The sequence below is a fragment of the Aspergillus steynii genome (assembly GCF_002849105.1).
Source record: "Aspergillus steynii IBT 23096 chromosome Unknown P170scaffold_6, whole genome shotgun sequence".
In the NCBI taxonomy this organism is placed as follows: Eukaryota; Fungi; Ascomycota; class Eurotiomycetes; order Eurotiales; family Aspergillaceae; genus Aspergillus; species Aspergillus steynii.
Genome location: NW_020194403.1, coordinates 977,502 through 1,003,636, shown reverse-complemented (window position 1 = coordinate 1,003,636; position 26,135 = coordinate 977,502). Strand labels below are relative to the sequence as shown.

The following is a 26,135-nucleotide window of genomic DNA, read 5'->3' as shown; positions in this document are numbered from 1 at the left end:
CGACTGCCTCGGCGTCAGATGGAACAATGGTTCTTGTGGCTGTGGCATTCCCCGAAGTTCCCCAACGCTGATCCTGCAATAAGGTATTCTTTGGGTTGTGGCTGAATGCAGCTAGGCAACTCCTTTTCCTGCAGATTTCCCATCCTCGATGCTGACTGACGTTCTGCACGGGCATTCGGGAGCGTCTCCGTCGTACTGTCATTTCGCTTCCGTACTGTAGTCTGTAGCCTTTACGGAGTAGGCCAAATCAATCAATTGTCTAGATAGTCGTATACTCCGTATGATGGTGACTGTGGCGGTGGTCTGGCCCGCTCACCGCTTCCGCCGGCGCAAGAAACCCTTGTGACGTCGATTGCGATGGTCAAGCCATTTCTCTCCCTACCGAATCGGCCTCGTTATCCTCTCCCCTTGCAACTCTAACGCGGACTTTGTCTCTCATTCCGCCATGGAAGACCCGCAGCTCCGATCTTCCTCACTCCGCCTCCTGTTATAGCCGTTGGAATTATTCTCCCCTCTTCTTCCCCTCGGATATGTCACGATTGTTTCTCGGCCTTGCTGGACTGTACGAGAAGACCCCGGGAGGGTCACCAACGCTTTCCCGCCCCTGCGTTCCGAGCTTGGTCTCTGAATACTGATTGCTTTGTTTTGCTTTTCTTACTGTTGTATTTTTGTATTTCTATTGCTTCTGTCGGCCGCTATCAAAGAGGATATGAGCAGTTCGACCCTCTTGTGGTAGGAAATCGCTTCTCCTTCCTCCATGCCGCCTCCTACAATGCAGACCAGCGCGCAGGCTGCGCCCCCTGTTATAGCCCCTCATGAAACGACACGGACATCGATCGGGGCGAGAGAGAGCCTACCTACCCATCGCAGTAGCTCAGAGATCCAGCCGTCACGCCACGGCCACCAGAAATTCGTCTTCGCCGACCCGATCGCGCTCCGATACCTCGAAGAAGACCCCTCGACGATCGTACTCCACCGACGGACGGTATTGCAGGGCTACGAGATATACATTGTTGAGCAATGGGCTTGTTCGAGGATCCATCCGACTTTCATAATCACGACGTACACCGGGGATGTTTCGCACAAGGTCACGGTTGGGGTGTTGAGCGTCCCCACCGACGAGTCGACGTGGTCCCCTCGTCTACAGCTGTACGTCAATGCTGTCACGCAATGCCAAGCACGCAGGAAGGAGACCCCGCTGGGAACCCTGATGGTGACCGACCTGAACGCTTTTCCATCGGCCCTGACGGTCATCCCCGTGCCTGGTGGCGACGTGCTGAAACACAAGGATGACTTCATTGTGAATGAGAATCTGAAGCGGTTGAATTGCTCAGGTCGCGCGGGCTTGAAGCTACAGCCCCCGGCGGCTGCGACCGAAGCCAAGTTCCACCAGCTTTATCGGACGAGCGAGAGAGTGCCATTGTACAGTGCGGTCATCGAACTCGTGAAGCAATGTCAGATTGCACTGTTGATGTACGGCAACCTGGCCCCAGAATATGTGGATGGACTGTTATGCGACGTGACGGAGGCGGCTATCAGTGACTGGTGGAACGACATAGGCATAGACCTGTATAACATCGAGCCGAGTGATGGTGCCTTGGGACCGACCTCTGTCGCAGCCTTACTCGGGACTCTAATGGGAGCTAGGAATCGGCTCCACGCTTTCGGTGCGCCTGTCGGGAAAGATGCGTTCGATATTCATAATCTCAAAAGGGGCATTAGCAGCTTTCAAAAGTCGCAGAAGCTGAAACGAACGCGGAGACTGGACCGCCAGACCCTCGACAGACTGCACCGGGTAACTGCAAAGGCGGCAAACTCCGAAGGCTGGACGGACGCCGTCAAATCGACCATGGCCGAGCTGAGCGGGCACGGCGGAGAAATGGTGATGGGCATGGTGCGGGGGCGAGAGAAGGCCGGTATTGCCGACATCGAAACGCTGGATGTTGACAACTTTCCGCATCTGGTGAAAGGTGCTCGAGCCAAGTGGCTGTGGAGGGGAAAGGCGCGGAAGGGTGACGATAACTTCACGGGTGGACCGCCAGCTGCAGATATGATGTTCACCACCGATGACCAGGGCGGTTATGTCTGGACAAGCCGCAAACGACCCTCCTACGAAGACTTTGGTAGCGAGCGACCCTTGCAGAGCCCGGGTCTTCCGACGAAACAACCGGAGTTTGCCAGCGCGCTGGACGAAAAGGATCAGAACTTAGGCAAAATGGTTCGACGGGGTGTCAGTGGGAAGGTATCCGACGCACGGATAGGTTTCGGCAGATTCAAGGACGCCGTGGGATTTCGGTCACATCTACCGAAACAGGCCAAAGATGGCGTGGAACTCATCGGTGACGCGGCCTATATCCCGGAAGAAAGCGATACGGAGCTATCGCATTCCAAGCCTGGTGTCGAGGGTGGCCTTCCTCAAATCGAGCTCGAAGGTGCCCAAGAAGGCGAGGCTCGAGCTTATCATGACGATGCAGCGGCCGAACCGCCATTGAACACTCTCCTACCAAGATCTTCCGAATCCCGAACCCCTGCTATCACGATCGATCCTGCCGCACCCAACGATGGTTCCGAGTCGTCCAATAAAGTATCCCTCAGCAGACCAGACGACGAACTCCAGGATCTGGAGCGCTGGAGGACAAGATCAACCGATGCATCGGGCGACCGCGAACAGACATTTGAGTTGGGTTTAATGTCGTTGCGTCGACCGCAAAGCTGCCCGGACATCAATATCGAGGATGACTCCGAACAAAGGAATCGCCATTGCCCACGCCATCTTTCCTTCAGCACCGTCGAGGACGTTGTGTTGAGCTGGAAAGAACTCGGAACCAACGAAGGCCTTCTTGACAAGTCCGATGCCACCTTCGAAGAAGCCGTCGCCCAGGAAGACATGCTCGCCAACGACGCACGAATCTTCAGCTCACGCATCCAGGAGCTAGGCGAACGCACGGTTCCCTGGGTGGAGAAACAAGTCGACTCCGTCGACGACCTGAACCGGGTTCTATATCAAAGCCACGAGCAGATCAACACCGAGTACATGGACCGAATGAACCAGTATCAGGAAATTCGAGATCGATCCAGCGACTTGCTGACTGAGGAGCATTCGTCGCTCACAGACCACATGAGACGCGTGGAGATGATGGGCGCGAAACTAGACTACGAGCTCAATGTGCTGGGCTCGAAGGTTGAGGATGTCGAAACCGGGCTCGGGGAGTTTGAACGACAGGTGGCTGAAATGGAGTCGAGAGTTCAGGCGTTAATTCAAGGCGACGAGGAAAAACAGAGCAACTCCTGGCTGAATTGGCTCGGCGGACTGATAGGCTTTTCGACCTGAGTCCGGCTATCTGTAATATAGGACTGTTTTCATATACATATCCCTTCTAGTGTACATAGCTTTGAAATAGATTTTACAGCTTGACCATCCAATAAGGAAAGATCCTGTCCAACCTTAAACATCGGAGATATCTTTGAATGCCAAAAACGACCTTGATATTCTAAGAAATCAATTAAGCATCAATCAAGGCCTCATAAGGTGAAGCCCATATTCTTTGTTCATCAAACAAAATCAAAAATGTATTATACAGGTTCAATAGCAGTCATTTTTCAAAGTATCCCTTTTACATGCCCATGCCCATGCCGCCGCCCTGTCTGTTGGCAGCAGCCTCGCCCTGCATCTTCTCGCTGACCTTGACGTTGACGTCGAAGAACTTGGAAACGCAGCGGTCAAGGCAGACGGACTCGCCCTTGTTCAGGTCGCCTTCGCGGTAGTCGACGGGGATACACTTCTTGGTGCAAGATTCGGTGAGACTGACGGGTTGGAAGTCGTGTTAGCTGTCTGTCTAGCTGCATGGCTGTGTTTGACGGGCGTGTTGCGGGTTATATCCCTCGGGGAAGGCAACGATTTTGCTGGGTTTGAGGAAGCATGAAGAGCTTAGGTTATGATCAAAAAGATGAGCTCACCGGTTGAACATGTCCGAGATCATCTCAACCTCAGTCTCAGCGGCAGCAATCTTCTCTGCCGAGGACATCTTGGGGGGACCGCCGAAGAGGAAAGACATTGTGATGGATTTGAAGGGATGTGATGAGATTCACACTAGCGAGCGTCAGTTTGAAGGTTAGCGACCGTCCAGCCAGCTCCGAATGGCAGATCAACACTTACGTAGGAGATAGAGGTGCAAGACAAGGCGAGGATGAAGATGAAGTCGGACTTGTTACGTACCGGGCAGAAGGCGACGCCGGAAGCTTGGACCACCTTCACCGCCTTGCCGAGTTTTCTTCCTCCGTTTGGCTGCGTTTCTTTTTCGCTTTCTCTCTTCCCACACAGACGTGATGTTTCTTGTCGACGTAGTTTTCTCCAATTCTCGTTGATTTTACTTTCTCTCCCCCCAGAATGCTTTCAATCCGCTCTCGGTGGGCTTCACAGTTGAGCGGGGGGAGTCTTTGGTCCAGGTAAGAATAGCTTCCTCGCAATCACTGCTCCCTGCCCCAACAATCACAGGACGAGACACATCCCTATATTTTCAGAACCGCTGCATTGATGCTTGCTCTGCAAGTCATGAGTAACAACCGGAAATACCCTCTGATTTGATTGGAATCGAATTGTTATTTTGAGTCACATCTCGTTTAATTGAACGCATTGGCTAACAGTTCGGTGTTAAGATCAGGACCATCTATCTCCCTCAAGATCCGGCGGGATTTTCATTTGAATCATAAGGTTGATCAACCTAGAGCTCTCAAGAATTCTTCGGTCAGCCTTCCTAGAGCTAGGAATAGCAGCACTGCTGCCTCTCCAGAGAGAGCCTACCAAGTTAGACTGCAGGAGGTCCAAGAAGCCTGTCCCGAGCCATACCCTCGTCTGGCAGCAGACCAGCGGTCATTGAACTGCTCAGATTTCACCACCCGATACAGTCATCTAGCCAATAATGAAACAGTAGAAAATGACTCGGTCGTCGTTAATGGTAGGTTTGGGCCTGCCCTGGCTTCTGCCTCGTTTTGTTCCTTTGTACTTAGATTAGTAGGTAGGGTACGTACCTCTAGACTTGCCGGAAGCAAATTGATCTTCTTCGATCTCGTCCAAAATGGCCATAAAGTCCAAGCTATGTGCAATCTTCGCCTCTTAGATGGAATCACCCCGGCGGGATTCAAAAAGCTCTACCGGCTCCTTCGCCGTGGTGATGCTTTCTGTACGTTCTTCTCTTTTCGTATCATCCTCTATCCACAGACTGAACATCTTCAGCTGTAACCGGTAAACCTCACCGTACTGGACGGGGCGAACTCACGGTCGTGGCCACTCAGCTGCCCCAGCTCTTGTCGCCTTGTCTGCACGATGTGCCGTTAGACGCAAAGGAGCACGAAAACTCCCCATATCCACGCCATGTTCAGTTCCTTGCCGATCCGAGTGCTGCGGATATAATCCGGGCTAGGTCGGCGATTGTTCAGTATCTCCGTCAATTCTTTGTCGATCGATCTTTCATGGAGGTCAATACTCCGATCGTTGGCTCTGTTGCCGGCGGAGCAATCGCTCGCCCTTTCTACACCTCTGCGACGGAGTTCCCGGACCGTCAGCTGTCGCTGCGGATTGCGCCGGAGCTGTGGCTGAAGCGGTTGGTGGTAGGCGGTTTTGACAGGGTGTTTGAAATTGGCCCGTCCTTTCGCAATGAAGGTATGTCGACATCTGGTTGGAACTCGTACAGTGTAGGGCTGACCGACACTAGGAATCGACAAAACTCACAACCCCGAGTTCACGACGTGCGAGTTCTACCACGCATACGCCAATCTAGAGGACCTCATGTCCATCACCGAGAATCTTCTCTCCGGCATGGCGCAGCATATCCACAAATTCAACGAGAACGCCACCCTCACACCCACCAATGCGGATTTCTCCACGCCTTTCCGCCGCATCGATTTCATCACCGGCATCGAAGAGAAGATCAATCGCAAGCTTCCAGACCTCACGTCCGCCGATGCCTTCGAGCAAGTCAAGCAGCTCTTCCACGACCTATCCCTGCCTCTTCCCGAGAAGCCCACACTCCCTCGACTCCTCGACGAGCTCTGCAGCACCTACGTCGAGCCCGAATGTATCAATCCCACCTTCATCATCAACCCTCCCGAATGTCTCTCTCCGCTATCCAAGTCCTTCATCCACCCCACCACCAACCAGCGCGTCGCCGCGCGCGGCGAGCTCTTCGTCGAAGGGAAGGAAGTAGTGAACACCTACGAGGAGGAGAACTCGCCGTTCGAGCAGAGGCGCAAGTTCGAAGACCAGGTCCGCTACAGCAAGGCCGCCAACGAAAAGGAGGAGATCGACGAGAGCTATCTGGAAGCTCTGGAATGGGGTCTGCCGGCTACTGGGGGCTGGGGGTGCGGGATCGATCGTCTCTGCATGCTCTTTACTGGTACGAAGAGAATTGCAGACGTTTTGCCGTTTGGGACGCTGCGTGCTGTGACTCGTCGTCAGGAGTGAGGGTGCCTACCCTACTGTAATGATATGGATAGATGGTGTGTAAGCTGTCTGTGTATAATATTTGGGATTTGTTTTTAGTGATACCAGGATTAATATATTCTCTCTTCTTTTATTCATGATATATGGTGTGGGTGTCGAATGTTGGGCTTGTTTGCTTTATTTGCATGGTCTTCTCCGTGACTACGAGTATCTAGGATCCTCTCTCCGACAACTCTTCATCCATTTCTGCAATTTCAGCAAAAGCCCTCTCCGGCGTGTTTTTCATCGTGCACAAAGATATTCATGATAAACAAACACTTTATTTCTTTCAACCAGAGAAGCCAGCAGGATGCGTCAATTATCCCCACACCTCATTGACCTTCAAGATCCAACACTCAACCAACAAGGTCTACGATTCAAAAACCACAAACGCATCACAACCAGCCTAATTAACACCTCGGAGTCAACTTCCTGACCAGTCTACCTTGTTTCGGAGAATCCCGCACCGAATGCTACCTTTCGATCCATCCCAGACACCCTATGGCCTGATCGCTATCTAGTATCTGGGGCGCTATCTGGGGTTGTGGAGGGGTAATCCACCCTAGATATACGGGCGAATGCGATTCAACAAGTGTGGCCGGGCTAAAAATCCTTTGACTAAGGCTTAGACTTGACTCGTTCGAACCAAGTCGGGGGCGTCGGGCAATGCCGAACAGAGTCGGAGACACAAAAAGGGTCATGGAGAAAAGACAAAGCTATCTATTCCGTACCTGAGAGTTCTTCGCTCATTGAGGACAGCGAGAGCAAGATTGAGAGTCAGTGGCACTTGAGAACGCCGACTCCAGCAAATCGTACCATTTCGCATTTCTAGGCGATAAGATAAACCGCCGATAACCGTTTGGCTTCACAGTCGGAGCGGGCCGTCTGTCTTTTTTTTTTTTTTTTTTTTTTTTTTTTGGCTCCGTGTGGGGAGAGAGGGGTAAATTCTTTATTTGTTCTTGTCCTTTCCACCCTTCTTTTCTTTGTCTTCTTTGCCTTTGGCATCTTGTCCGTGTGGTTTCAGAGCATCAGCGCATTATGGGATTGGAAGGCGTGTCGCAGGCTCAGGCCGTCACGGTGAGTTTGAAGGAGTTGATTGACGGTGCGTATCTCAGATCTATCTGTCGGTCAGGTTGGAGTCTGATGCTAATCCCTCTTTCTTGTCTCAGGCTCTGTCTCTTTCGAAACCCTGGCCGAGGCTTTTGGTCCGTCTTCTCTCGGTATCATCGTCGTGAAGGATCTCGACGCCGAATTCCAGCGTCTTCGCGCGCAGGTCCTTTCCAATGCCTCGTATCTCGCCGCCCTGTCCAACGATGAACTAGGTGCGCTTCTCCCAAACGTCCAGTCCACACACCGGCAGATCAACTGATATCCTACAGAATCCCTCACCAGCCCCGAAGCCAACTACCTCGTCGGCTGGTCCTGCGGCAAAGAGACCCTCCGGTCCGGCCACTTCGACACCCTCAAGGGCTCCTACTACGTCAACTGCGCCTTCTACCAGAACCCCGACCTCCAGGGCGCCCCCGCCGACGGCTTCCCCGATCTTCCCGGCTACACGGCCCCGAACATCTGGCCCCCGGCGGACCGTCTGCCCATCTTCCGCCGCAGCCTCGAGGACCTCTGCACGCTGATCATCGACACCGCAGCCCTGGTCGCGCGCGCCTGCGATCGCTACGCCAGCGCCAACATCCCCGGCTACAAGACCGGCTACCTTGAGCACGTCGTCCGCACCAGCCTCACCACCAAGGCCCGCCTCCTGCACTACTTCCCCTCCAACTCCGCCGCCGACTCCGACTCCAACGACGACGACTGGTGCGCCACCCACCTCGACCACGGCTGTCTCACCGGCCTCACCTCCGCCATGTTCGTCGACGAAGCCGCCTCCCCTCCCTCCCCTACCAACTCTGACACCCCCCTCCCGGAACTCCCGCAATCCCCCGACCCCCAAGCCGGCCTCTACATCCAGTCCCGCACCGGCGAAGTCGTCAAGGTCAACATCCCGCGCGACTGTCTGGCCTTCCAGACCGGTGAGGCGCTGCAGCTGATCACGCAGGGCAAGTTCCGCGCTGTGCCGCATTTCGTGAAGGGCGCGAGGCCGCCGTCCGGGGAGGCGCGGATTGCGCGCAATACGTTGGCGGTGTTCACGCAGCCGAATTTGAAGGAGGAGGTCGAGAGCGGGAAGTCGTTTGGGGAGTTCTCTAGGGAGGTTATGAGGAAGACGTATTGATTTTTCTTTCTCTTGCCGTTCCTCGGTGATGTATTTATTTTTATCGGTCTATCTATGCGTATATTGCTAGGGGGTGTTGTTTCTATTGTTTTCGTGGATTTTAACTCGGTTTGATTTAGTGTCTAGTAGGTAGTAGGTAGTAGTAGGGTTTGATGAAGTACACGAGAGAATGGGGAAAGAGAAGTAACCGCCATCACTAGCTGAGACTGATATCAAAACTCCATTGATGCTAAACCCGAAAAAAAGAAAAGAACATAAAAGCCAATAGCTAAAGTATAAAAAAGCAGGATTGAGAAAAAAGGCAAAGAGAAAGAAATAAGGGTATCTGTATTTAAAATGCTCCACGAATTAAATAGCAAACTTGCCCATCCCACCCTATCCATATCTATTTATCAACGACCGGGCCTATAATCACCGCCCTCAGACTCCTCAGTCCCACCCCGGAGTTCCCCATAGGGGATCGTAAAGACCTCCTCTGGTTCGGACGTTTCGTCATCCATCAATTCGTCCCCGCCCTCTATACCCGGAAGCACGGGTTCCTCCTCCGCCGAGCTGACATTATTGCTCGTGTCGCCGGCCCCCAACCCCGTGCTGACCAGCTTACTGAGCTTGCCGACCTCCGCGAAGCTGGACCGCGACTTCGTGGCGGGCCGGCCGACTTCGCCGGGGATCTTGGCGTCTTGGTAGTCCTTGGGCCCCGCGGTGCCGTCGATGATGCACAGGTTGGCGTGCCACATCTTCATGTTGCGGGCGTCGCTGTAGTGGCCGACGTCTTCGCCGTTGAGGGAGTCGAGGGCGAGGGTCTGCGTGCGGAAGTCGCCCCAGAACCAGTCGCGGCCGGGGTGGATGCGGTCGTCGGTTTGGCGGGAGTAGGCGCGGCCGCGCAGCACGCCGTGCAGGTCGAGGCCGAGGGAGAGGCTGGCGAAGAGCAGCTGCATGGCGTCGGGCTCGTAGCAGCGGCCGAGGATCATGTCCTGTGAGACGTCGTAGGTCTGCGAGGGGTCGAAGCCGTGGCCCGGGGTGGTGAAGACGCGGTACCAGTCGCCGTAGCCGGACATGCCGATGTACTGGAAGGCGTCGACGACTTCGTCCGGGTCCATGGGGTTGGGGTTGTCTTGGAAGAAATGGCGGCGGGTGTAGTGGCCGCGGTCGGCGTTGTTGGTGTAGACCTTCCCGCGGACGCGGACTTGGATGCGCTCGGCGAGGTGCGGGGATTTGAGGTCGTCGTCGCACTGTTTGAGCTCGAGGCGGATCTCGTCGATGACCATGACGTCGGTGACAGGCTTCTGGGGGTCTTTGGGTTTCAGGCGGACGACGTCCCCGACGACAAGCAACTCGGCGCCCAGGAAGATTCCCCGGCTGTAGATCGCCCCGTCGGGCCAGGTGCCTTTGAAGTGGTATTTGTCGAGCAGGCTGAACGAGGACATGGTGGTCATGGCGTATTCGATGGAGGGGTGGAGAGCGTTGCGCGATGTGCCTTGCAGGAACATCTCGTAGGAGTTGAATGGCTTGATGCATTTTAGAGGGACGTATTTGTAGTGTAGTGAGTAGCTTTTGTCGATACTGTGGGGGTCTGGAAACGTTTCCACGCGGAATCCTGAATAGTTCACGCCCGAATCCTTGCGTGTCGTGCTATGGAGGTCTTGGAGTACCGTATCCTCCTCGGGAACCTGGCCAATGATGCCCGCGCGCCATTCCGGAGTTCCCAGCCATTGCTTTACAGCGGGAGAGTAAATCTGAAGGCACCCCATTTCGGAGTTCCAAGCCAGCTCGCCCTCAAAGTCGGACGTCCAGAGCACAACCTCGCCGATTCGAGGGAGGTAGGCGGGCTGCATGCTAAGTCCCTCGATGAATTCGGCGAGTTTCGTTCGCTCGGCCCGCCAGTCCATGCTCTCGGTCTCGGTTATCGCTTTGTCCAAGCTACCTTGCTGCTTGAGCTCTATGATTGCTGTCTTGAATACGTCAGGGGTCCCTTCATTGTCAACGGCCATCGGACGCACTGTCATCGATGAGAGCCTGGCTGACGGCCTCCCTGGACGCCTTCCAGGTGGATTTTCTCCTATTGCGCTCGACGGTCTACCTGGTCGCCCAGGCGGCCGTCCAGGTTTTCCTGGGGTTCTTGCAGTTTTAACCGCCGGTCCAATCGTACCATCGGGTCTCACCAAATGCCCGTTGACCACATGGCTTCCTATAGGTCGCCCAGGTTTTTTCCGTCCCTCTGATATCACCTCGTTAGAATACCCGACGGCATAAACCAGAGCCAGAAGCACCAACCTTTTGAAAGATTTGTCATTTTCTCACAGAGAGCACATGGACAGGGAGTTGTCCCTCCGGTCATAAGAAAGTAGAAATGAGGAAAGAACTGGATAGGAGAAAAGAAGTATTGTCCGAGCGGGTGTCCCCAGACGAATTTGTCACGCTGGAACAAGAGTATTAGCTTTAAGTCAAGGTGGTCAAACGAGGAAAACTCACAATGTCAGGTTTTGACATACGCGGTCTATCAAGAAGTGCATAGCCTTCTGGTAGACTGTCCAGTATATATTGCATGCCTTATTCTCCAAGTTAGCCAGGTAAAGGATAACTCAAGTCACATGGCAGGGGCATGAAAACGACAACAAACAATATCCAAATGGGCTATGACTTTCTGAGTGCGAATCATTTGCAAGATGGACTGGAATATGATAGAAATACACAGTGAAGATAAGAAACGAAAGTGACATCTCTTTCACTTATGAATCGCTGAAAGGATGTCTTGAAGTTCACTTCAAATCCATTCGTTTTGCCTGCTACCTTCTACCAATCAGGTGAGAGAACGGCAGTGAACAGACAAATCCAGCAAGCGGCGGATTTAACAGCAGCACAACAAAGGATAAATAATAACATTTTGGATATGAAACTTCAGGAAAATATCAAGGAGATTCATAGAAAATAAATAAAAAAGAAATGTACATACCGGGTTCATACGCCCCAGTTTTCTGCAGCCATAATTTTGCCAGCTTCTCCCGATAAAAACTGTCATCCGGCATCCCATACTTGGGATCCTTTGGCCAGGTAGAGTCACTCCCATCAGTGAAGGACCGATTGATGGGGACCACAATGACCTGCTCCGCGAAACCGGGGGATTGCGCTAGCTGGGGTGTGGAGGACATGGTGGACGATCACGATGAAATAAGGCTGAAGGGAAAGGTGAAAAACAACAGCCCCTAGCAGAGCGGTGAAATTGACATGCTTGGGTGGGGAAGCATGCGCCGTCAATCTAGGTCAATGGAAGCAAGAATGCACGATGGGATGGAGACGGTTTGCTCCGACTGATGGATGGATGGATTTAGATCGAAGTGTTGCTGGCGGCGGCTTTGCAGACGTCGGGAGTGGGTCATGTGACCTGCACGCATTTCATGATGGCAGTCTTTGATCAGATCATTCATCATCAAACGGTAATCCGACGGAGATCAATACTATTTGAGAAAATATTATGGCTGAACATTCTACTTCATTCTATATTCACAAGGAACCCATCTGCAGCAGATGTCTCACATAATACTCCGGATCCTCCAAAACTACTGGCTCTCTGCTGGCTCGGGATCGGCCACATAAGGGGGTGGAGCCAGCTCTCCTTCTTGAGCCCACACCTTGTTCAGCTCCCTTTCAATCTCTTCGCGCCGTTGCTTCCACTCATCCACCTTGTCAAGGCGCTTGCGGAGCTCTTGCAGCTCCTTCTCCACGCCCAGCTTCTCCTTCGCCGTACCGATCCTCTCAAATTCCCAGTGCTCGCCTTCGGCTCCAAGTCCAATCGTGAGGTTGTAGGTGTGGTATTTTTTGAGGGACGCACGCGTAGAAATCGTGATCAGCGTGATGCCTCGCTCCTTGGCTCGTTCGTACAGCAGACCCTCGACGTCCGAGGAGACGGCAGAGGTCCCCTCGTCAAGGAAGGCGTACCGAGGCTCGTGGTAGAGCAATCGTGCGAGGGCCATTCGCTGCTTTTCGCCGCCGCTCAAAACATCCTTCCACTCTTTCCGGGAGTCCCATCCGCCCTCGCGGGCCGGGAGATAGCCCAAGAAGGCGTCGTCCAGGATCTTTTGGAGGTTGGCGTCCGATTCTCCTGCCTCGTGCATTTCCATCTCAGTGTGGGGGTAGATCACTTGGTCACGCAGGGTTCCCACGCTGAGATAGGGTCGCTGTGGTAGGAACATTGCCCCGTCAAGACCAAACCCTCTCGGTCGGCTGACCAGTCCGCGATACACGGGCCAGAGGCCTGCCACGATCCGGGCAATGGCAGACTTTCCAACGCCATTGGGCCCCGAGATGAGAAGGTGGTCACCAGAGTGCACAATGAACGAGAGAGATTCAATGAGTTCCTCGCCGCCCATGGGGTAGAGGGATGGCGCAACGATGGGAACTTGCTCGAGACGGACTCCGTCGAACCCGTTGTGGATAGTACCCTGGACGTCCGCTAAAGAATACAGGTCCGCGTGCGAACCTCGTGGAGGATAGTAGGCATCGGCATGCACTCTGTGCAGCGTCGAAATAAGCGTATACACTCGCGATGTGTAGCCAGCCAATTCGGAGATATCCTTGATGCTGTACATCATGCGGCCGCCGGCATCCGCCAGGGACAGCATCAGACGTTTGTTGGTGATGAAATCCTTCATGCGACCCCGTTCCCGACCGACCGACTCGGGGGTACCGGCCAACTCCGTTGCACCACCTGTGCCGCCCCAAGCAGGTAGGAAGACGGGCAGGGAAGTGATCAGGTAGCCAAACGCGGACCACGAGTACTTCAGGATGACATCCTCGAGCATGTTGTAGCGAATCTTGAGACTGTAGATACCTTCCATCCAGCGTTGAAGATCCTTGAAGCTTCTCGTCAAGAACACCCGCTCAATGTCGGCGCCCCCGTAGAAAGAAATCTCCTCGGCATTGGCCAGCAATCTAGAATGGAGACCACGGAAGTCGCCCTCCTTCTTGCCCTCAACGGCCTTCAGCTTTCCAAAGGGTGGAGACAGTTTCCGTAGGACAATTGCCGTACTAAAGTAGCCCGTAAGAATACCACTGAGGGCGAGAGGTCCCAAGGAGCGGTACAGCTGGTAGTTGAACACAAACAGATCCACCAGCGGCTTTCCCATCGACGAATATAGTGCCGCAGCTGCCGAACAGAAAAGCGTCAGGTCTTGCGTGATAAACTGGTCGGCATCTTGCCCAATACCGCCATCCAGGTTCATGAGTTTGTAGTAGTTGTTGTTATTGGTGAGGTACAGGTCATGAATATATCGAGTGAGTCGGGTCCGGAAAGCAATCGACACTTTCGACTGCAGGAATTTAATCATTGCGTTCGTGTAGGAGGCCAGCGTTCCGATCCCGCACCATTTGATGATCCCCCAGCTGAAGGCACGACCTTTGCCTGCGACGAGATCGCGGACAATTTCACCATCTAGCCGAGCAATCAACAGCGACAGGTATGTCCGCAGCAGCAAGAAAACACCATGGCCCATCAAAAGACCGGTCTCCTTGCTTCCCCATCGGGGGACCATGATGCTTCCCAGGCTGAGGAACTGGTGGAGGAAGGCTAAGTTCAACCCCGGCTTCGTCGTCGGCGGAGGAATCTGGTTCACCGATTCCCCGTCACTCGCACGAGCCGAGGCAGGCGGGTTCAGAAACAACCGTCGATGCGCATCAAAGGTGGTCATCTTCGTGGGATAGATCTTGACCTTGGAGGTCATGGAGTCCCGGTAGGGCACGTATATAGTCCGGGAGCCATCCTTCCCCTTGATTCCAGAGTTGCGGCGCAGCAATCGCCTACCGCGGGCATTTTCCTTCGCCCTTTCCCGGAACAGCTTGTAACCACCATATCCAGAGCCCACGATCGACAGGAGGAGCGCGACTGTAGCGATGAGTTTGGTGGTTTTCGACGAATGCTTGAATCGGGAGCGAACCCAGTCGGCGTAGTACTTGTACAGCGTCACGAGAGGATCCTCCCGACGCTGCAAAGTAGACTGAGCAGCCATTCTTCTTGCTTTCGATCCGCGGAATTTGAACACGTTCAGGGGCAGCTTCTTCTCGGCTTGCAAATGCCCTTGCGGCACATTACATCCGGGAGTCGAGGGCCATGAGTGGAGAGAACGAAGCGCCTGCTAGGACGACGCGTCTGGAGGTTCGAGGTTTGCGATACGGAGTTGTAAAAGACGTTGGCTGGCAAGACACGGCGTGGTTCTGAGGTGGGGGAGGTGGAAAGTTGGCGATCTTCCAAATCCCATCATCGATGCTGACGTTCACGGGGTTGCATGTGAAGACCTCGGGCCAGAATTGCGGAGGGCTCACGTGCGGAGTCCCCGGACTCCGCCATGACGTTTTTGCTTACAACTCTACTCTGCTACAACTCACAATGACGATGAATATGCAAAGGCTATAACGATAGTGATGTACTATGATGGCCCCATTAATATACTGTCGAACGGTCGCAGTATGACAATAAGCTTGGTCGATTTGCAAGATCCGAGTATGAAGTAACCTACGCAGTAATTCATGGTAGGACCGCTGAGTAAAATCAGTTCTTCATGGAATGGAAAATGTGTCGCACCAGTCCTGTCTCCAAGCCAGATATAATTCTTGAGAAGAAAAGCTCGATTCTCGTTGATTGCGTTCTATTCGGCATCCTTTTGCCCTCCGTTCACTGGTTAAGCGCCGGGTTGCCCGTTTAGATCTAGAATATGTAGTAAGAGCGCCAATAATTGCCAAGGGGTGATGGATTGAAATTCAAAGACACTTTCCTCTCGACAACTGCCGGTAAGTAACTAAAATAATTTGCGTAGTTTTTATTATATCCAGTTCTTTCATTCGGTTTGTATTGACACGGTTGTGTTATTTATTAGTGGATGGGCTGGTCGATTGATGCCTGACGGCTCAGGCGTACAGCCTACTGGGGCAGCGCTCTGCGCCGTCGCAGACCTTGTCTGAGACTCTGAAGTCTGAAAAAAAAAAAAAAAAAAAAAAAAAGGAAAAAAGAAAGAAAAAGAAAGAAAGAAAGAAAGAAAAAAACGAAATAGCTAATAGGATGCCCCCACGCCGGATTGAGCCGCGGACCTCTTCATGAACTCATACGAGTGCAGTGCTCTACGACTCCTATAATGGCTCGCCCGTAAAAGAGATGGACGAGGCACCGCAGCGATCAAAAGGAAGATAATGGATCAAAATGGATGAATAGAATAAATTAACTGGTTGTACGGAGTTAAAAGAGGAAGAAAGAGGCCTCCCATGGTGTTGCATACATAAAAATTTCCACATAAGCCAATAACATAGCCTTATCTTCCAGTCCATACTCAATATAATTATCCTAGTTTTTTTTTTAGCCGTAGGCTCCTCCGGTTTTTAAACAGATTCTGGAATAGGCTGTAGCCCCATGCTCTCTGGTCTGTTTTATGTTTTCTGCCCATGTCACACTGACCAGATCAGAGTACTAATACCCACGCCCGGACATAAACTCAGCACAATGTGATACTATGGTACAGTATCATTCAGATGAGAGGCGCACCGGTGCCATTGCCCACATGCTGTGACATTACTAAGTGGCATTTTTCTCCCTCCACTAGCACGAGCAGAGTGCATTCTTGATATTATAATCCAGGATTTTGTTTGCAGGTGCTTTCACCATACTTACCAGGAGTAGGTGTGGTGGGTTCCTACCGATAGAATGGGATCGGTTAATAGAAGGCTCAACTGATTAGGTTGGATGCTTTACTCACCACTGAAGCTACCATTTGTTTCTTTGATTCAGACAATTTATCTTTGCCAGCTGACAGCGCAACGCTATGAGTCTCATCCTCAAGGCTTTGTTCGTGTTGCAGTTGCAGTTAGGGGAATTCCCTTGTAAACGTGATATTACAATATTTGGAGGTAGGTTTTTTCTTTCTTCCGGATATTTGCGGTATATATAAGCTGCCAGATCCTCTTGAGTATCTGCTAAAACACCACATTATTCACAAGGATATCCAGTCAGAGGAGTAGCAGCTGGATCTGTATTACGCTGGCTTATTAATTATTATCATGCCTTGAAATCCACAAAAATCAAGTCTTTTATCACTGCAATTACTCGCATGTTTTTAATAAATATTGCGGTTGAGAATAGTAGTTAAAGATCTTCATCATCCTCATCAAGTTCACCTTGGCTAACTGATACTTAAAAAAATCGTGTTAGTATTTCTGCAAAAATCCGAAAGTATACCTCTATTTCTTTAATAATATTCTAGAATATTAATGCCAGAACAACTTCGGTAGTGGAAAGACCATCATCCCATCCATTTATAACAAAGATTAGTCGGCATCGGAGTTCTTTGGCCTTTCTGGATAAAAAGTTTAAAGCGTGTAATATTCTCATTCCAAACTTCTTGTTTGGGCTTTGTTCAAATGTAAGAAAAGGCGTATAAAAAAAGTAAATAAAAAGTAGCCTATACGTAATTTTTGATATAGTTTTCTTGTGTCCATTCAAGATTATTATAAAGTCAATCTATATCATCAAAATCATTTACCCGGGATATTCTGGCCAGAAATCAAACCAACCAGGTTTTTTTCTCAGATTGGCAAAACTTTGCAGAAGCTTATGTATAATATCGCCATGTATGTTATATAAAAAACACTCTTCTTCTTGGGCTAGCTAGCCTTGGTAGGTTTGATTGCTTTGCTTGATAGAAGGAAAGAAAGTTGAAACTCAGGGGAAGGAGGAGGGAATTTATATCTCAACAAGAGTGAGCAGATAGTTAATAACTTAATACACTACAAATGATAATATGGATAGATGGAGTGAATGGGCTGTTCTATAAGTAGTGAATTGCTACAGTGGTTGAAAGACTAAAAAGACAAAGCAATCAAATTCCTAATCTGCTGTGAAGCATTGAAGACGCAGGTAGTGAAGACATTGCTGGTAGTGTGGCTGACAACGGCAGCCGCCACGCTACCTACTGTCCTCCGGAGCAATATTGATCCCCAACCGATATCGCGGCCACTAGCAAGTGGACGGACGACACTTTAAAAAGTTTTAAAAAGAGATGGAAAAAAGAAATGCACCTGGAGGGATTTGAACCCTCGATCTCCGCATGATCACTCAGTAAGCTATACGAGTGCGGCGCCTTACCACTTGGCCACAAGTGCTTACTTGATATTTGATATTCAAAGTTAAAACTCTAGTTCTTTAGGAGGTGTAAGTAAGTGCCTCAGCACAGTCGCTGTACGCCTTTCTCTTACGCATAGATACCGAACCCCCTTAGCCCTTATTAGCTACCTATACACTTGTGGCCAAGTTGTAAGGCGCCGCACTCGTATAGCTTACTGAGTGATCATGCGGAGATCGAGGGTTCAAATCCCCAGAACAGACCAATCTGCTATACTCAAACATCTATAGCAGATTGGTCGGTCGGTTTAGATAACTATTAGAATGTTCAATGACTAATTATTAACCTCTGGGGAAGAATATATGAATGTATATTGTTTTCTGGTTTTTCTTTTTCCCTTATCTTCTTTTGTCAGGCTGTCAAGGGAATGAGACATGTAGTACTCCGTACGGCCCCCAGCTATGAACTATGTATGACCTGGAACAGTTCTGGAGACCATCCCTGTATTTGGAAAGATACTCAATTCCTGTTGGCTTTATGGATTAATAAAACAAGTGGCTGTATTTTCGAATGGACTTTATGCCGGGGAGGGTGGGGTTTTGTTGGGCGTTGTTTTGGTCAAGTTCTCGTTTCTATATATTTTGTTGATATCCGTCCAAATTCTTGGGCGCATTTTTCTGATACCTCCAGTCAAGCCCTACTACCAGTTCACACGAGATCGACATCTAATAATTCCTGGCATTCCACGGAATTATAGACCAATTGTTCTGCCGGGAAGCACACAATGTCACCCACCATATACCTTTAATATAAAGTAAACGGCCGAATAAAACCTACGGGGCAATCCCCTCGCTTGGTCCCGCTCGTGGATGATAACATGCAATCTTAAGCATGTTCATACTTTAAGTTTAATTGATGCTGCTGTGGCCGGACCATGCAACTCGAAGCATCGATGCAATGTAGTTTAATAATACGCAGTAAGTAAAATGTGTGGCAGAGAGGGACGATTGGCTTGTTTTTTTTCTTTCCCTTTCCTTTCTCCCCTATTTAACTTTCCTACAGAGCGTGTTCATTATCTCAGAAGAAGCCGAGACATGGCCAATCCGACCAGAGATCCGCACATATAACAGAGGGTATTATGAGGGTGGCCCCTCATGCGGAAATCTCGCCCATTTCGCCGAATTAAGCGCCTGACCATCACGGCCTGGGGGGAATGTTCCACATTCTTACCCTGTCACAACCCCACACAGCCTGAGGTCAAGTCCGCTTCATCGCCACAATGCCCGTCATCGTGGTTCCTAATAACTGCCCGAACACACCCCGTAAATACCGCAGAGTTTGACGCAGGACATGAATTATTGCCGTCCCCTATTGTTTGAACCGGGCTAGCCAAAACCAAATCAAACGAAAAGCCAGCGTGATACAGAACAAGATAGTCCGCCCGCTAGCGGTGCTCGATCCCCAATCCCAAACCCTTGCACGGACCGAGTGGTGTCGTCGAGCACGGGGGTGATTTGTTGCCCTGGAGGGCATTCTCCACCCGCATACAATCGACCAAGCAGCGACGATGGACTATTGTGGGCCCGGGCATGACTAGCGGTTCTTGGGCGCATGGATAGGGTCCCCAAGAGGGTTGCCCGGCGGCTGGATTCGTCCAGTGACCGGCCGTGTCGTCGTCGCCTTAGGGGTAGGTCGTTCCTGGATACTCCCGGGTTCGGAGATGAGAGTAGGTTAATCTCGAGAGGGGGCAGCTCGGATGGCGAGTCTGGTTTAATTAACTCGATTGACCGACGGGGGAGGGCCAATTGCACCGATCGTTATCGTACCCGAGCAGCTTCAATGAGCGGAATAAAGGCCAATCACCGGTCGACTCGCCCGAACTGAAGATGACATGACGGTGGCTGGGTTGGGAGGAGACAAATAGGGTGTCGGTCTAGTGGAGGTGACGGACCGGGATCTGAGGTAGCTGTACTCCGTCACCGATCTTGTCTTCTTGGAGATGGTCGGGTGAACCCTCGGGTGTGGAGGTAAAGAGGACATTGGAACTGGTGGATCACGAGGGACTGACGCAGGATGGTGGGTAGGAGAAAGTTTACAGACAGAGAATACTTGTCGTACAGAGGATATACATCGATCAGATAACCGGAGAGAAGGACGGGATTTCTCCAACACGAATCAGGTCGATTGGCAGTAGGTCGAACCCCTTCGCGGGAATTCTCCAACTCGAGGGAGTTACGAAAACCATCACTCTGCATGACCCCCCCCTGCTAGCATGCGATACCCCTCGTCCTTAGGTAACTGGATGCTATACTTAGCAGATACCGTGGTATCCTAGTATCCCACGGGGATAACTTCGGCCGCGAGAATTCCCATAAACAATGCCAATGACAATGAATTGATCAGCAATTTAGCCATGAACTGTTGCTGCATTCATAAAACCAGAAAAAAGGAGCTCATTTCCCGGGTTCCTGCCGGCCCCCAAACCAGACTGGGCAGAGCACATCCATACGGGGACGAGTGTTAGCGCCTCGTTACGGGCCATGGCTCGTAGCAACGGACCTACTACGCTGCCAAGTTTGTACAGAGCACGTCGCTGCAGGCACATATGCCTATAAAAGAAGTACAAGTGTTTAGGTTGTAATTAATGATCATGTTGCAACTCAGGAATTTGGGCAATGGTACAAAGTATGTAACTCCCTGATAGGGTCATTATGAGAGCATGAATGGCCGGGTCAGGGACGCTAAAAGGCTAAATGCCAATTCCAAGACTGACAAACCTCGGGAAAAAAGGAAAAAAAAAAAAAAAAAAGAGAGAGAGAGAGAGAGAGAAAGAACAAAAAACAAGAACAAACCAGAGTCAAAGGGTAGAATATTAGGACTGGGAATAATCATATTTACCGTCTTCTGCAGCCCTGCATGAGCACACCACTTTGGCCGGTCCAGACCCCCCAAGGCACGGGACTTTTCCCCTCTTCCCCCTTGCCCTGCTGCTCTGCCTCTGCCACTCCTCAATAACACTACTACTACCTTGGTAACCTACCCTACGAGTTTCTACCAGGTACTCCTCCTCAATAATACTGGAATTAAGACCGATACCACTCGATACGGTACCAGTCCCCACGTGACGCTCCAGCTCATTGCGCCGTCCACGATCCCATCAACGCCTTCACCTGCCATCCTCCTGCCTTTTTGCCTGCTCGTTTGCGCTTCCGTCGTCCCATTTCCTCGTCGCTTCGCTCTTCGCTCCGTGGGCGGCTGCTTTCCTCTGCTCGCCTCTTTGCCGCGTTTTCCTTTTTCTCCTGCGCAGTCCTAGTGCTGAGCACACTAGTCTTAATTAAGGGCGGTGGTCCGGGTCCGCGAGCTAAGCACAAGCACTGGTTGGAACCTCCCGTACCTTTTCTCTTGCCTGGTCGATTTCCTGTTTCTCCAGTCCCGTATCCAGGAGGCGTGACTTCGCAACTCCCTTCGAGCCCGCCTCCCCTTCACCCTCCCTCTCCGCTCTCCTCGGCGGCAACCCTGGCGGTGATCCACCCCCCGTTTTGCTGATCACACCTTTTGCTTGAATATCGCTTCCTATCTCCTCGAATCCCGCCCTCGTTGTCGGATCCCGTGAATCCTCGCCCTGCTACCCTCAATGCTCGGAGGGAGCTCGGAGCGAGATTCCTTACCTTCCAACTCCAAGGCCCCCACGGGAGAAGCGTCCATGTCTGTCGCGACGAGTCCACCCGACTCCAGTAAGTTTCCCTTCTGCACTGCGACCCGGTCGCCTTGTCCGTCAAAACAAATGCCTCAGAACGTCCCGCTTATTGAAACCTCGTCCGCTGCGTTAGATCCAGAATCCTCCCCCCAGGGCCATGCCGCCCCCGGTTCCGATGCGTCGCCACCGTCAACCCGTGTAGAGCCCTCCGAGACGGCTCAAACGTCTGTCGCATCCCCCCCGGCCCCCGACAGTACCGCCCCGTCGAACGCAGCGGATGCCCCCAAGAAACACCATCTGCTGCTACCCATCCCGTCGCGGTCAACCCTGAAAGCGGACAAACAATCAACCTCGGAAAACACCCAAGATGCCGCCCATGACGACTCGGAGAACACCCTCCGAGGCTCGAGGAGGAGCATCCTGAAAGGGCGACGGGACCGGAGCAGGGGAAGTAGTCTGAGATCTCGGCGGCAGAACCAGGAGGCAGCGAGTATGGAGGAGAACAAGGCCGCGAACCCCGACTTGCGCGACGCGACAAAATCCGACAAGAAGAACAACAAGGTCTCGTCGAAGTTATTTGCCTTTTTGAGCTGTTGCTCCTCGTCCAACGTCGACCCCGAGGATGCTGCGGTGCCTCCGAAGAAGACCCCCCGACGCCCGTCGGTCCCGCAGACGCAGCCGACCCCGGAGAAGGCAGAGGCGACCGCCGGCGATTCGAGCACCGCGGAATCCAAGGAGCCGAGCAGCTTCCGGGGAGACGAGAAGCCCCATGCCACCGTGACGCCCGACCAGGCCCCGTCGCCCGTCGACGAGGAGCAGACGCCCGTCGAAAAGACCCCGGAACAACGCTCGCAAGTGGACGGCGCCGTGTCGTCGATCGACCAACCCGCACCGGTCTCCCAGCCACCTTCGAAAAAGGAAGTCGAAAGCCACGGACCCGTTGAGTCCTCGGACGAGCAAACCGCCACGGGCGCCGTGTCGGAGAAGACGGAGGATCAGGCTCAGCAACCCGAGGACAATCAGACACCCGTTCCACCGCCGACGCACGATGACAAGGCCGAGGAGGTCTCGGGGGATGATGATACAGCGAATGCTCCCGCCACTGACGACGAGGTCGGCCCGAAGGATGAGAAATATCCCGCTCATGAGGAAGATGCGATGAAATTACCGGCCGTCTTGCCGCCTCCCCCGCCTCTTGTTCATTCTGGGAAGCAACCCCAAGTTGGGCAGGATAGACAACTGCAGCAATGGTTGTTGCCGCCGCCTCTTCCTCACCTGCAAAATCGGAAATGCTTGGTTCTTGATCTCGATGAGACTCTGGTCCATAGTAGTTTCAAGGTATGTTGGGTTGTCTTTCCCCCGAGGGGATTACAAACATTTTACTGACATTCCCAGGTCCTTGAACGTGCCGACTTCACTATTCCCGTTGAGATCGAAGGCCAATATCACAACATCTACGTGATAAAGCGACCCGGCGTCGATCAGTTTATGAAACGGGTCGGGGAATTGTATGAAGTAGTGGTCTTCACGGCATCTGTCTCCAAAGTACGTCGACTTTCCATTTGAATTGACTGACGAGCTGCTAACGAGATGCAGTATGGCGATCCTTTATTGGACCAACTGGACATCCACAACGTTGTCCACCACCGGCTTTTCCGAGACAGCTGCTACAACCATCAAGGCAACTATGTCAAGGTGAGTTCCGTCGACGCTCTTCCATGATGATGACTGACCCCTCTAGGACCTGTCTCAAGTTGGTCGCGACCTTCAAGACACCATTATCATTGACAACTCCCCGACCTCATATATATTCCATCCCCAACATGCGATACCCATCAGCAGCTGGTTCTCTGACGCCCACGATAACGAGCTTCTTGATTTAATACCCGTTCTCGAAGATCTGGCCGGTACACAAGTGAAAGACGTTAGCCTGGTTCTCGACATCGCTCTATAATGTCTGTAACTCTAGACCGTCTGGCATTTTTCATTACAGCGCGCCTGGTTTGGTTGTTTCTCGCGTTCCTTTCGCCTGCGCCCGTCTTTCGAGGCCCCGTCCTTCGAGGGGCGAAAACAGATCAACACAGGCACTAAAGATGACTTTCGACTGATTTTCTTTTGTCTATCCACAACAGTTGCCCTAATTCCGTTGAGGGCATGAAAAAAAGCAAACAGCGTTGAAGATTCCCAAGGTTTTGGGACCAGCACCGCGTGTGTATGATTTCTTCGTTTTCTTTCTTCATCCCCTTGCAATTCCCCCGGCTATGTGTTTTGTCCGCGCTCCAAGCGAGCAGATACCTTGTTCGTTGTTTGATTTGGATTGGGGATTTGAACCCGTCCTTTTGATTTTTCTTCTTTTGCATTCTGCAGGCGTCAGTCTTGGGCCATCAGCTGAAATGTTGCTGATCTCATGTATACTCACTTGGTTGATTTACAGTCTCTCTCTTTCCCCATTCACTCTCATCTGTCTTGTTCTTTCTTCTTCTTTTCCCATTTGCTCTTGCTTACACCCCCGATTCGCCCTGAGAGGCCTGACACTGCTGTTCTTATTTCCTTTCTGTCATTTTTGAACTCCCAGCCAGCGCATCTTGTCAGCCATGATTTGTTTTGGAGACCTCGTAAGTAGGTGACACAACATATATGTCGCAGCGTGCACGTCACTGTTTCTGGTACTTTCATAGTTTCATCGATCAAGATCTTGATAGTGACCTTGCAATGTATGTGTAACCATCGCGTATGTGCTGTACATAATCGTGTTTCAATGCAGTTTTATTTCCACATGCACATCCATATGAGCATCAGGAGATTAGAGAACCCTCGAATCCAGGTTAGGGCTGGGTGAAAGGACGTGCCTGAATGACGTGAGGCGACCGACGGAAGCAAAGCAGCGGGACCGATCAGGAGGTTGATTCTTCGCATCCGCCCACCTCGACTTCATCTACTCGCCCTCTCCAAGAACCCAAGACCGATTTATCTTCTCGTTCGAAATCCCCCCGTTGAGTTTCACTCGTAAGGAGCATTATCTTCCCTACAGAACATCGCCACCCGACCCACCCGACTGGCAAAAGCTCCCCGCACCGCGTCGGAACTTCCTCCACCTCCGACAAACTCGAGTACCACCGCCATAATGAAGGACAGCAAAGGATGGGACGGAAAGCTGCGAGTCGAGCCCAAGGCTACGATCACCAACCCAGAGGCTCTCGAGGATCCCGATTACTCGGATTCCGACGCGCCCCCGGTGGAGGAAATTGAGGCCGACGAGGGTAGGTTCTAGCCCATCAGCCTGGATGGGCTATGGCTGGATGGATGGACAAGACATGCTGATTCGGGCTATAGATCTTCTCGAAGACGAGGATCCAGAAGCTGAGGTACGTGTACGGCGACGGCGACGGACGCCATCGCGCTTTTCGCGCAGCAACTCGTCGCGTCAAAATATGCAGGAAAAAGAATTCTCACCAAACCATTCAGGACATCGATCTCGTGCACTGTCGCATATCCTCCATCCCGGCGCTCAAACTCGAACGGTTCCCTAAATTGCAGGTATGCGCTCTTTTCTACATTCCCCTCCGTCCAGACCAGGCGGGCAGATCGACAATGATAATTGACGTCATTCGTTCGCACAACGCAGAGACTATGCCTTCGTCAGAACCAAATATCGCGGATCGCGCTGCCTTCGAACGTCGCGGAGTCGTTAACCGAGCTCGACCTCTACGATAACCTCATTTCGCACGTCCGGGGGTTCGAGGACTTCCAGAACCTGACGAGTCTAGACCTTAGCTTCAACAAGATCAAGCACATCAAGAACATCGAGCATTTGGTCAAACTGACGGACCTGTACTTTGTGCAAAATAAGATCTCCAGGATCGAGTGTCTGGAGGGGTTGACGCTGTTGAGGAATCTAGAGCTGGGGGCGAATCGGATCAGGGTGTGTCTCGTTTGCTTTATGATGGACAGCGAGGACAGGATTAACGTATCGATCTAGGAGATTGAAAACCTCGACACCCTAACCTCCCTCGAGGAACTCTGGCTAGGGAAGAACAAGATCACCGAACTCAAGGTTTGCGCTCCTACCCTCTACCTCTACCTATCAACCCCACTAACAATTCAGAACCTCGACGCCCTCCAAAACCTCCGCATCCTCTCCATCCAATCGAACCGTCTCACGCACATCAGCGGGCTCTCCAACCTCCCGCACCTCGAAGAAATCTACCTCTCGCACAACGCCATCACCGACCTCAGCGGCCTCGAGAAGAACCCGTCCCTGCGCGTGGTCGACTTCTCAAACAACCAGGTCTCGAAGCTCGAGCACCTGGAGGAGCTCGTCCATTTGGAGGAGCTGTGGGGGTCGAATAACCAGCTTTCCAGCTTCGACGAGGTCGAGCGCCAGCTGAAGGACAAGAAGGAGTTGAAGACAGTGTACTTTGAGGGGAACCCGTTGCAGATGAAGGCGCCCGCGCTGTACCGGAATAAGGTGCGCTTGGCGATTCCGCATATCACGCAGATCGATGCTAGTAAGTCCCAGTTTTTGGTTCCTGGTCTGGATTGTGAGGGCTGTGCTGATATTTTTTTCTAGCGTATTTGAGAGTTTGAGTGGACAGACGGACAGACGGACAGACAGAGCTGGCTGATATACAGAAT

The 26,135-nt window shown here is 52.0% G+C and overlaps 7 protein-coding genes and 2 non-coding genes across 9 annotated transcripts; 5 read left to right on the top strand and 4 right to left on the bottom strand.

Annotated features, from left to right (window-relative positions):
- Nucleotides 1-757: 757 nt before the first annotated feature.
- P170DRAFT_427976 (putative Sin3 complex subunit (Stb2)) lies at nucleotides 758-3,331 on the top strand (the record flags this gene model as incomplete). Its single annotated transcript, XM_024847817.1, has 1 exon — nucleotides 758-3,331. One exon carries the CDS (start codon nucleotides 758-760, stop codon nucleotides 3,329-3,331), a length of 2,574 nt encoding a protein of 857 aa, XP_024701979.1.
- A 177-nt stretch (nucleotides 3,332-3,508) lies between these two features.
- P170DRAFT_438388 (Tim10/DDP family zinc finger protein) lies at nucleotides 3,509-4,187 on the bottom strand. The gene is made up of 3 exons (XM_024849592.1): nucleotides 4,157-4,187; nucleotides 3,958-4,090; nucleotides 3,509-3,804 (listed from the first exon to the last, which is right to left on the bottom strand). Exons 2-3 carry the CDS (start codon nucleotides 4,053-4,055, stop codon nucleotides 3,615-3,617), a joined length of 288 nt encoding a protein of 95 aa, XP_024701978.1. The 5' UTR covers nucleotides 4,056-4,090; nucleotides 4,157-4,187; the 3' UTR covers nucleotides 3,509-3,614.
- A 145-nt stretch (nucleotides 4,188-4,332) lies between these two features.
- Nucleotides 4,333-6,544, top strand: P170DRAFT_438386 (putative lysyl-tRNA synthetase). Its single transcript, XM_024849591.1, has 5 exons — nucleotides 4,333-4,446; nucleotides 4,657-4,955; nucleotides 5,016-5,180; nucleotides 5,234-5,659; nucleotides 5,712-6,544. Exons 1-5 carry the CDS (start codon nucleotides 4,388-4,390, stop codon nucleotides 6,458-6,460), a joined length of 1,698 nt encoding a protein of 565 aa, XP_024701977.1. The 5' UTR covers nucleotides 4,333-4,387; the 3' UTR covers nucleotides 6,461-6,544.
- Nucleotides 6,545-7,392: 848 nt separating this feature from the next.
- P170DRAFT_387538 (uncharacterized protein) lies at nucleotides 7,393-9,059 on the top strand. Its single transcript, XM_024845808.1, has 3 exons — nucleotides 7,393-7,580; nucleotides 7,648-7,800; nucleotides 7,858-9,059. The coding sequence occupies exons 1-3, from the start codon at nucleotides 7,517-7,519 to the stop codon at nucleotides 8,703-8,705; spliced, it is 1,065 nt and encodes a 354-aa protein (XP_024701976.1). The 5' UTR covers nucleotides 7,393-7,516; the 3' UTR covers nucleotides 8,706-9,059.
- On the bottom strand, nucleotides 9,031-12,014 carry P170DRAFT_438384 (uncharacterized protein). The gene is made up of 4 exons (XM_024849590.1): nucleotides 11,659-12,014; nucleotides 11,178-11,254; nucleotides 10,980-11,124; nucleotides 9,031-10,923 (listed from the first exon to the last, which is right to left on the bottom strand). The coding sequence occupies exons 1-4, from the start codon at nucleotides 11,852-11,854 to the stop codon at nucleotides 9,098-9,100; spliced, it is 2,244 nt and encodes a 747-aa protein (XP_024701975.1). The 5' UTR covers nucleotides 11,855-12,014; the 3' UTR covers nucleotides 9,031-9,097.
- Nucleotides 12,015-12,148: 134 nt separating this feature from the next.
- On the bottom strand, nucleotides 12,149-14,927 carry pxa1 (putative peroxisomal ABC transporter (PXA1)). Its single transcript, XM_024849589.1, has one exon. The coding sequence runs from the start codon at nucleotides 14,705-14,707 to the stop codon at nucleotides 12,263-12,265; it is 2,445 nt and encodes an 814-aa protein (XP_024701974.1). The 5' UTR covers nucleotides 14,708-14,927; the 3' UTR covers nucleotides 12,149-12,262.
- A 2,827-nt stretch (nucleotides 14,928-17,754) lies between these two features.
- Nucleotides 17,755-17,843, bottom strand: P170DRAFT_t142. The gene has a single exon. It is a non-coding gene; the product is annotated as a tRNA-Thr (tRNA).
- A 134-nt stretch (nucleotides 17,844-17,977) lies between these two features.
- Nucleotides 17,978-18,066, top strand: P170DRAFT_t151. Its single transcript has one exon. It is a non-coding gene; the product is annotated as a tRNA-Thr (tRNA).
- Nucleotides 18,067-21,437: 3,371 nt separating this feature from the next.
- psrA (putative general stress response phosphoprotein phosphatase Psr1/2) lies at nucleotides 21,438-26,070 on the top strand (the record flags this gene model as incomplete). Its single annotated transcript, XM_024844527.1, has 10 exons — nucleotides 21,438-21,537; nucleotides 21,634-22,838; nucleotides 22,896-23,045; nucleotides 23,097-23,199; nucleotides 23,255-23,424; nucleotides 24,532-24,760; nucleotides 24,834-24,865; nucleotides 25,126-25,422; nucleotides 25,480-25,554; nucleotides 25,606-26,070. 10 exons carry the CDS (start codon nucleotides 21,438-21,440, stop codon nucleotides 26,068-26,070), a joined length of 2,826 nt encoding a protein of 941 aa, XP_024701973.1.
- Between the last annotated feature and the right edge of the window lie 65 nt (nucleotides 26,071-26,135).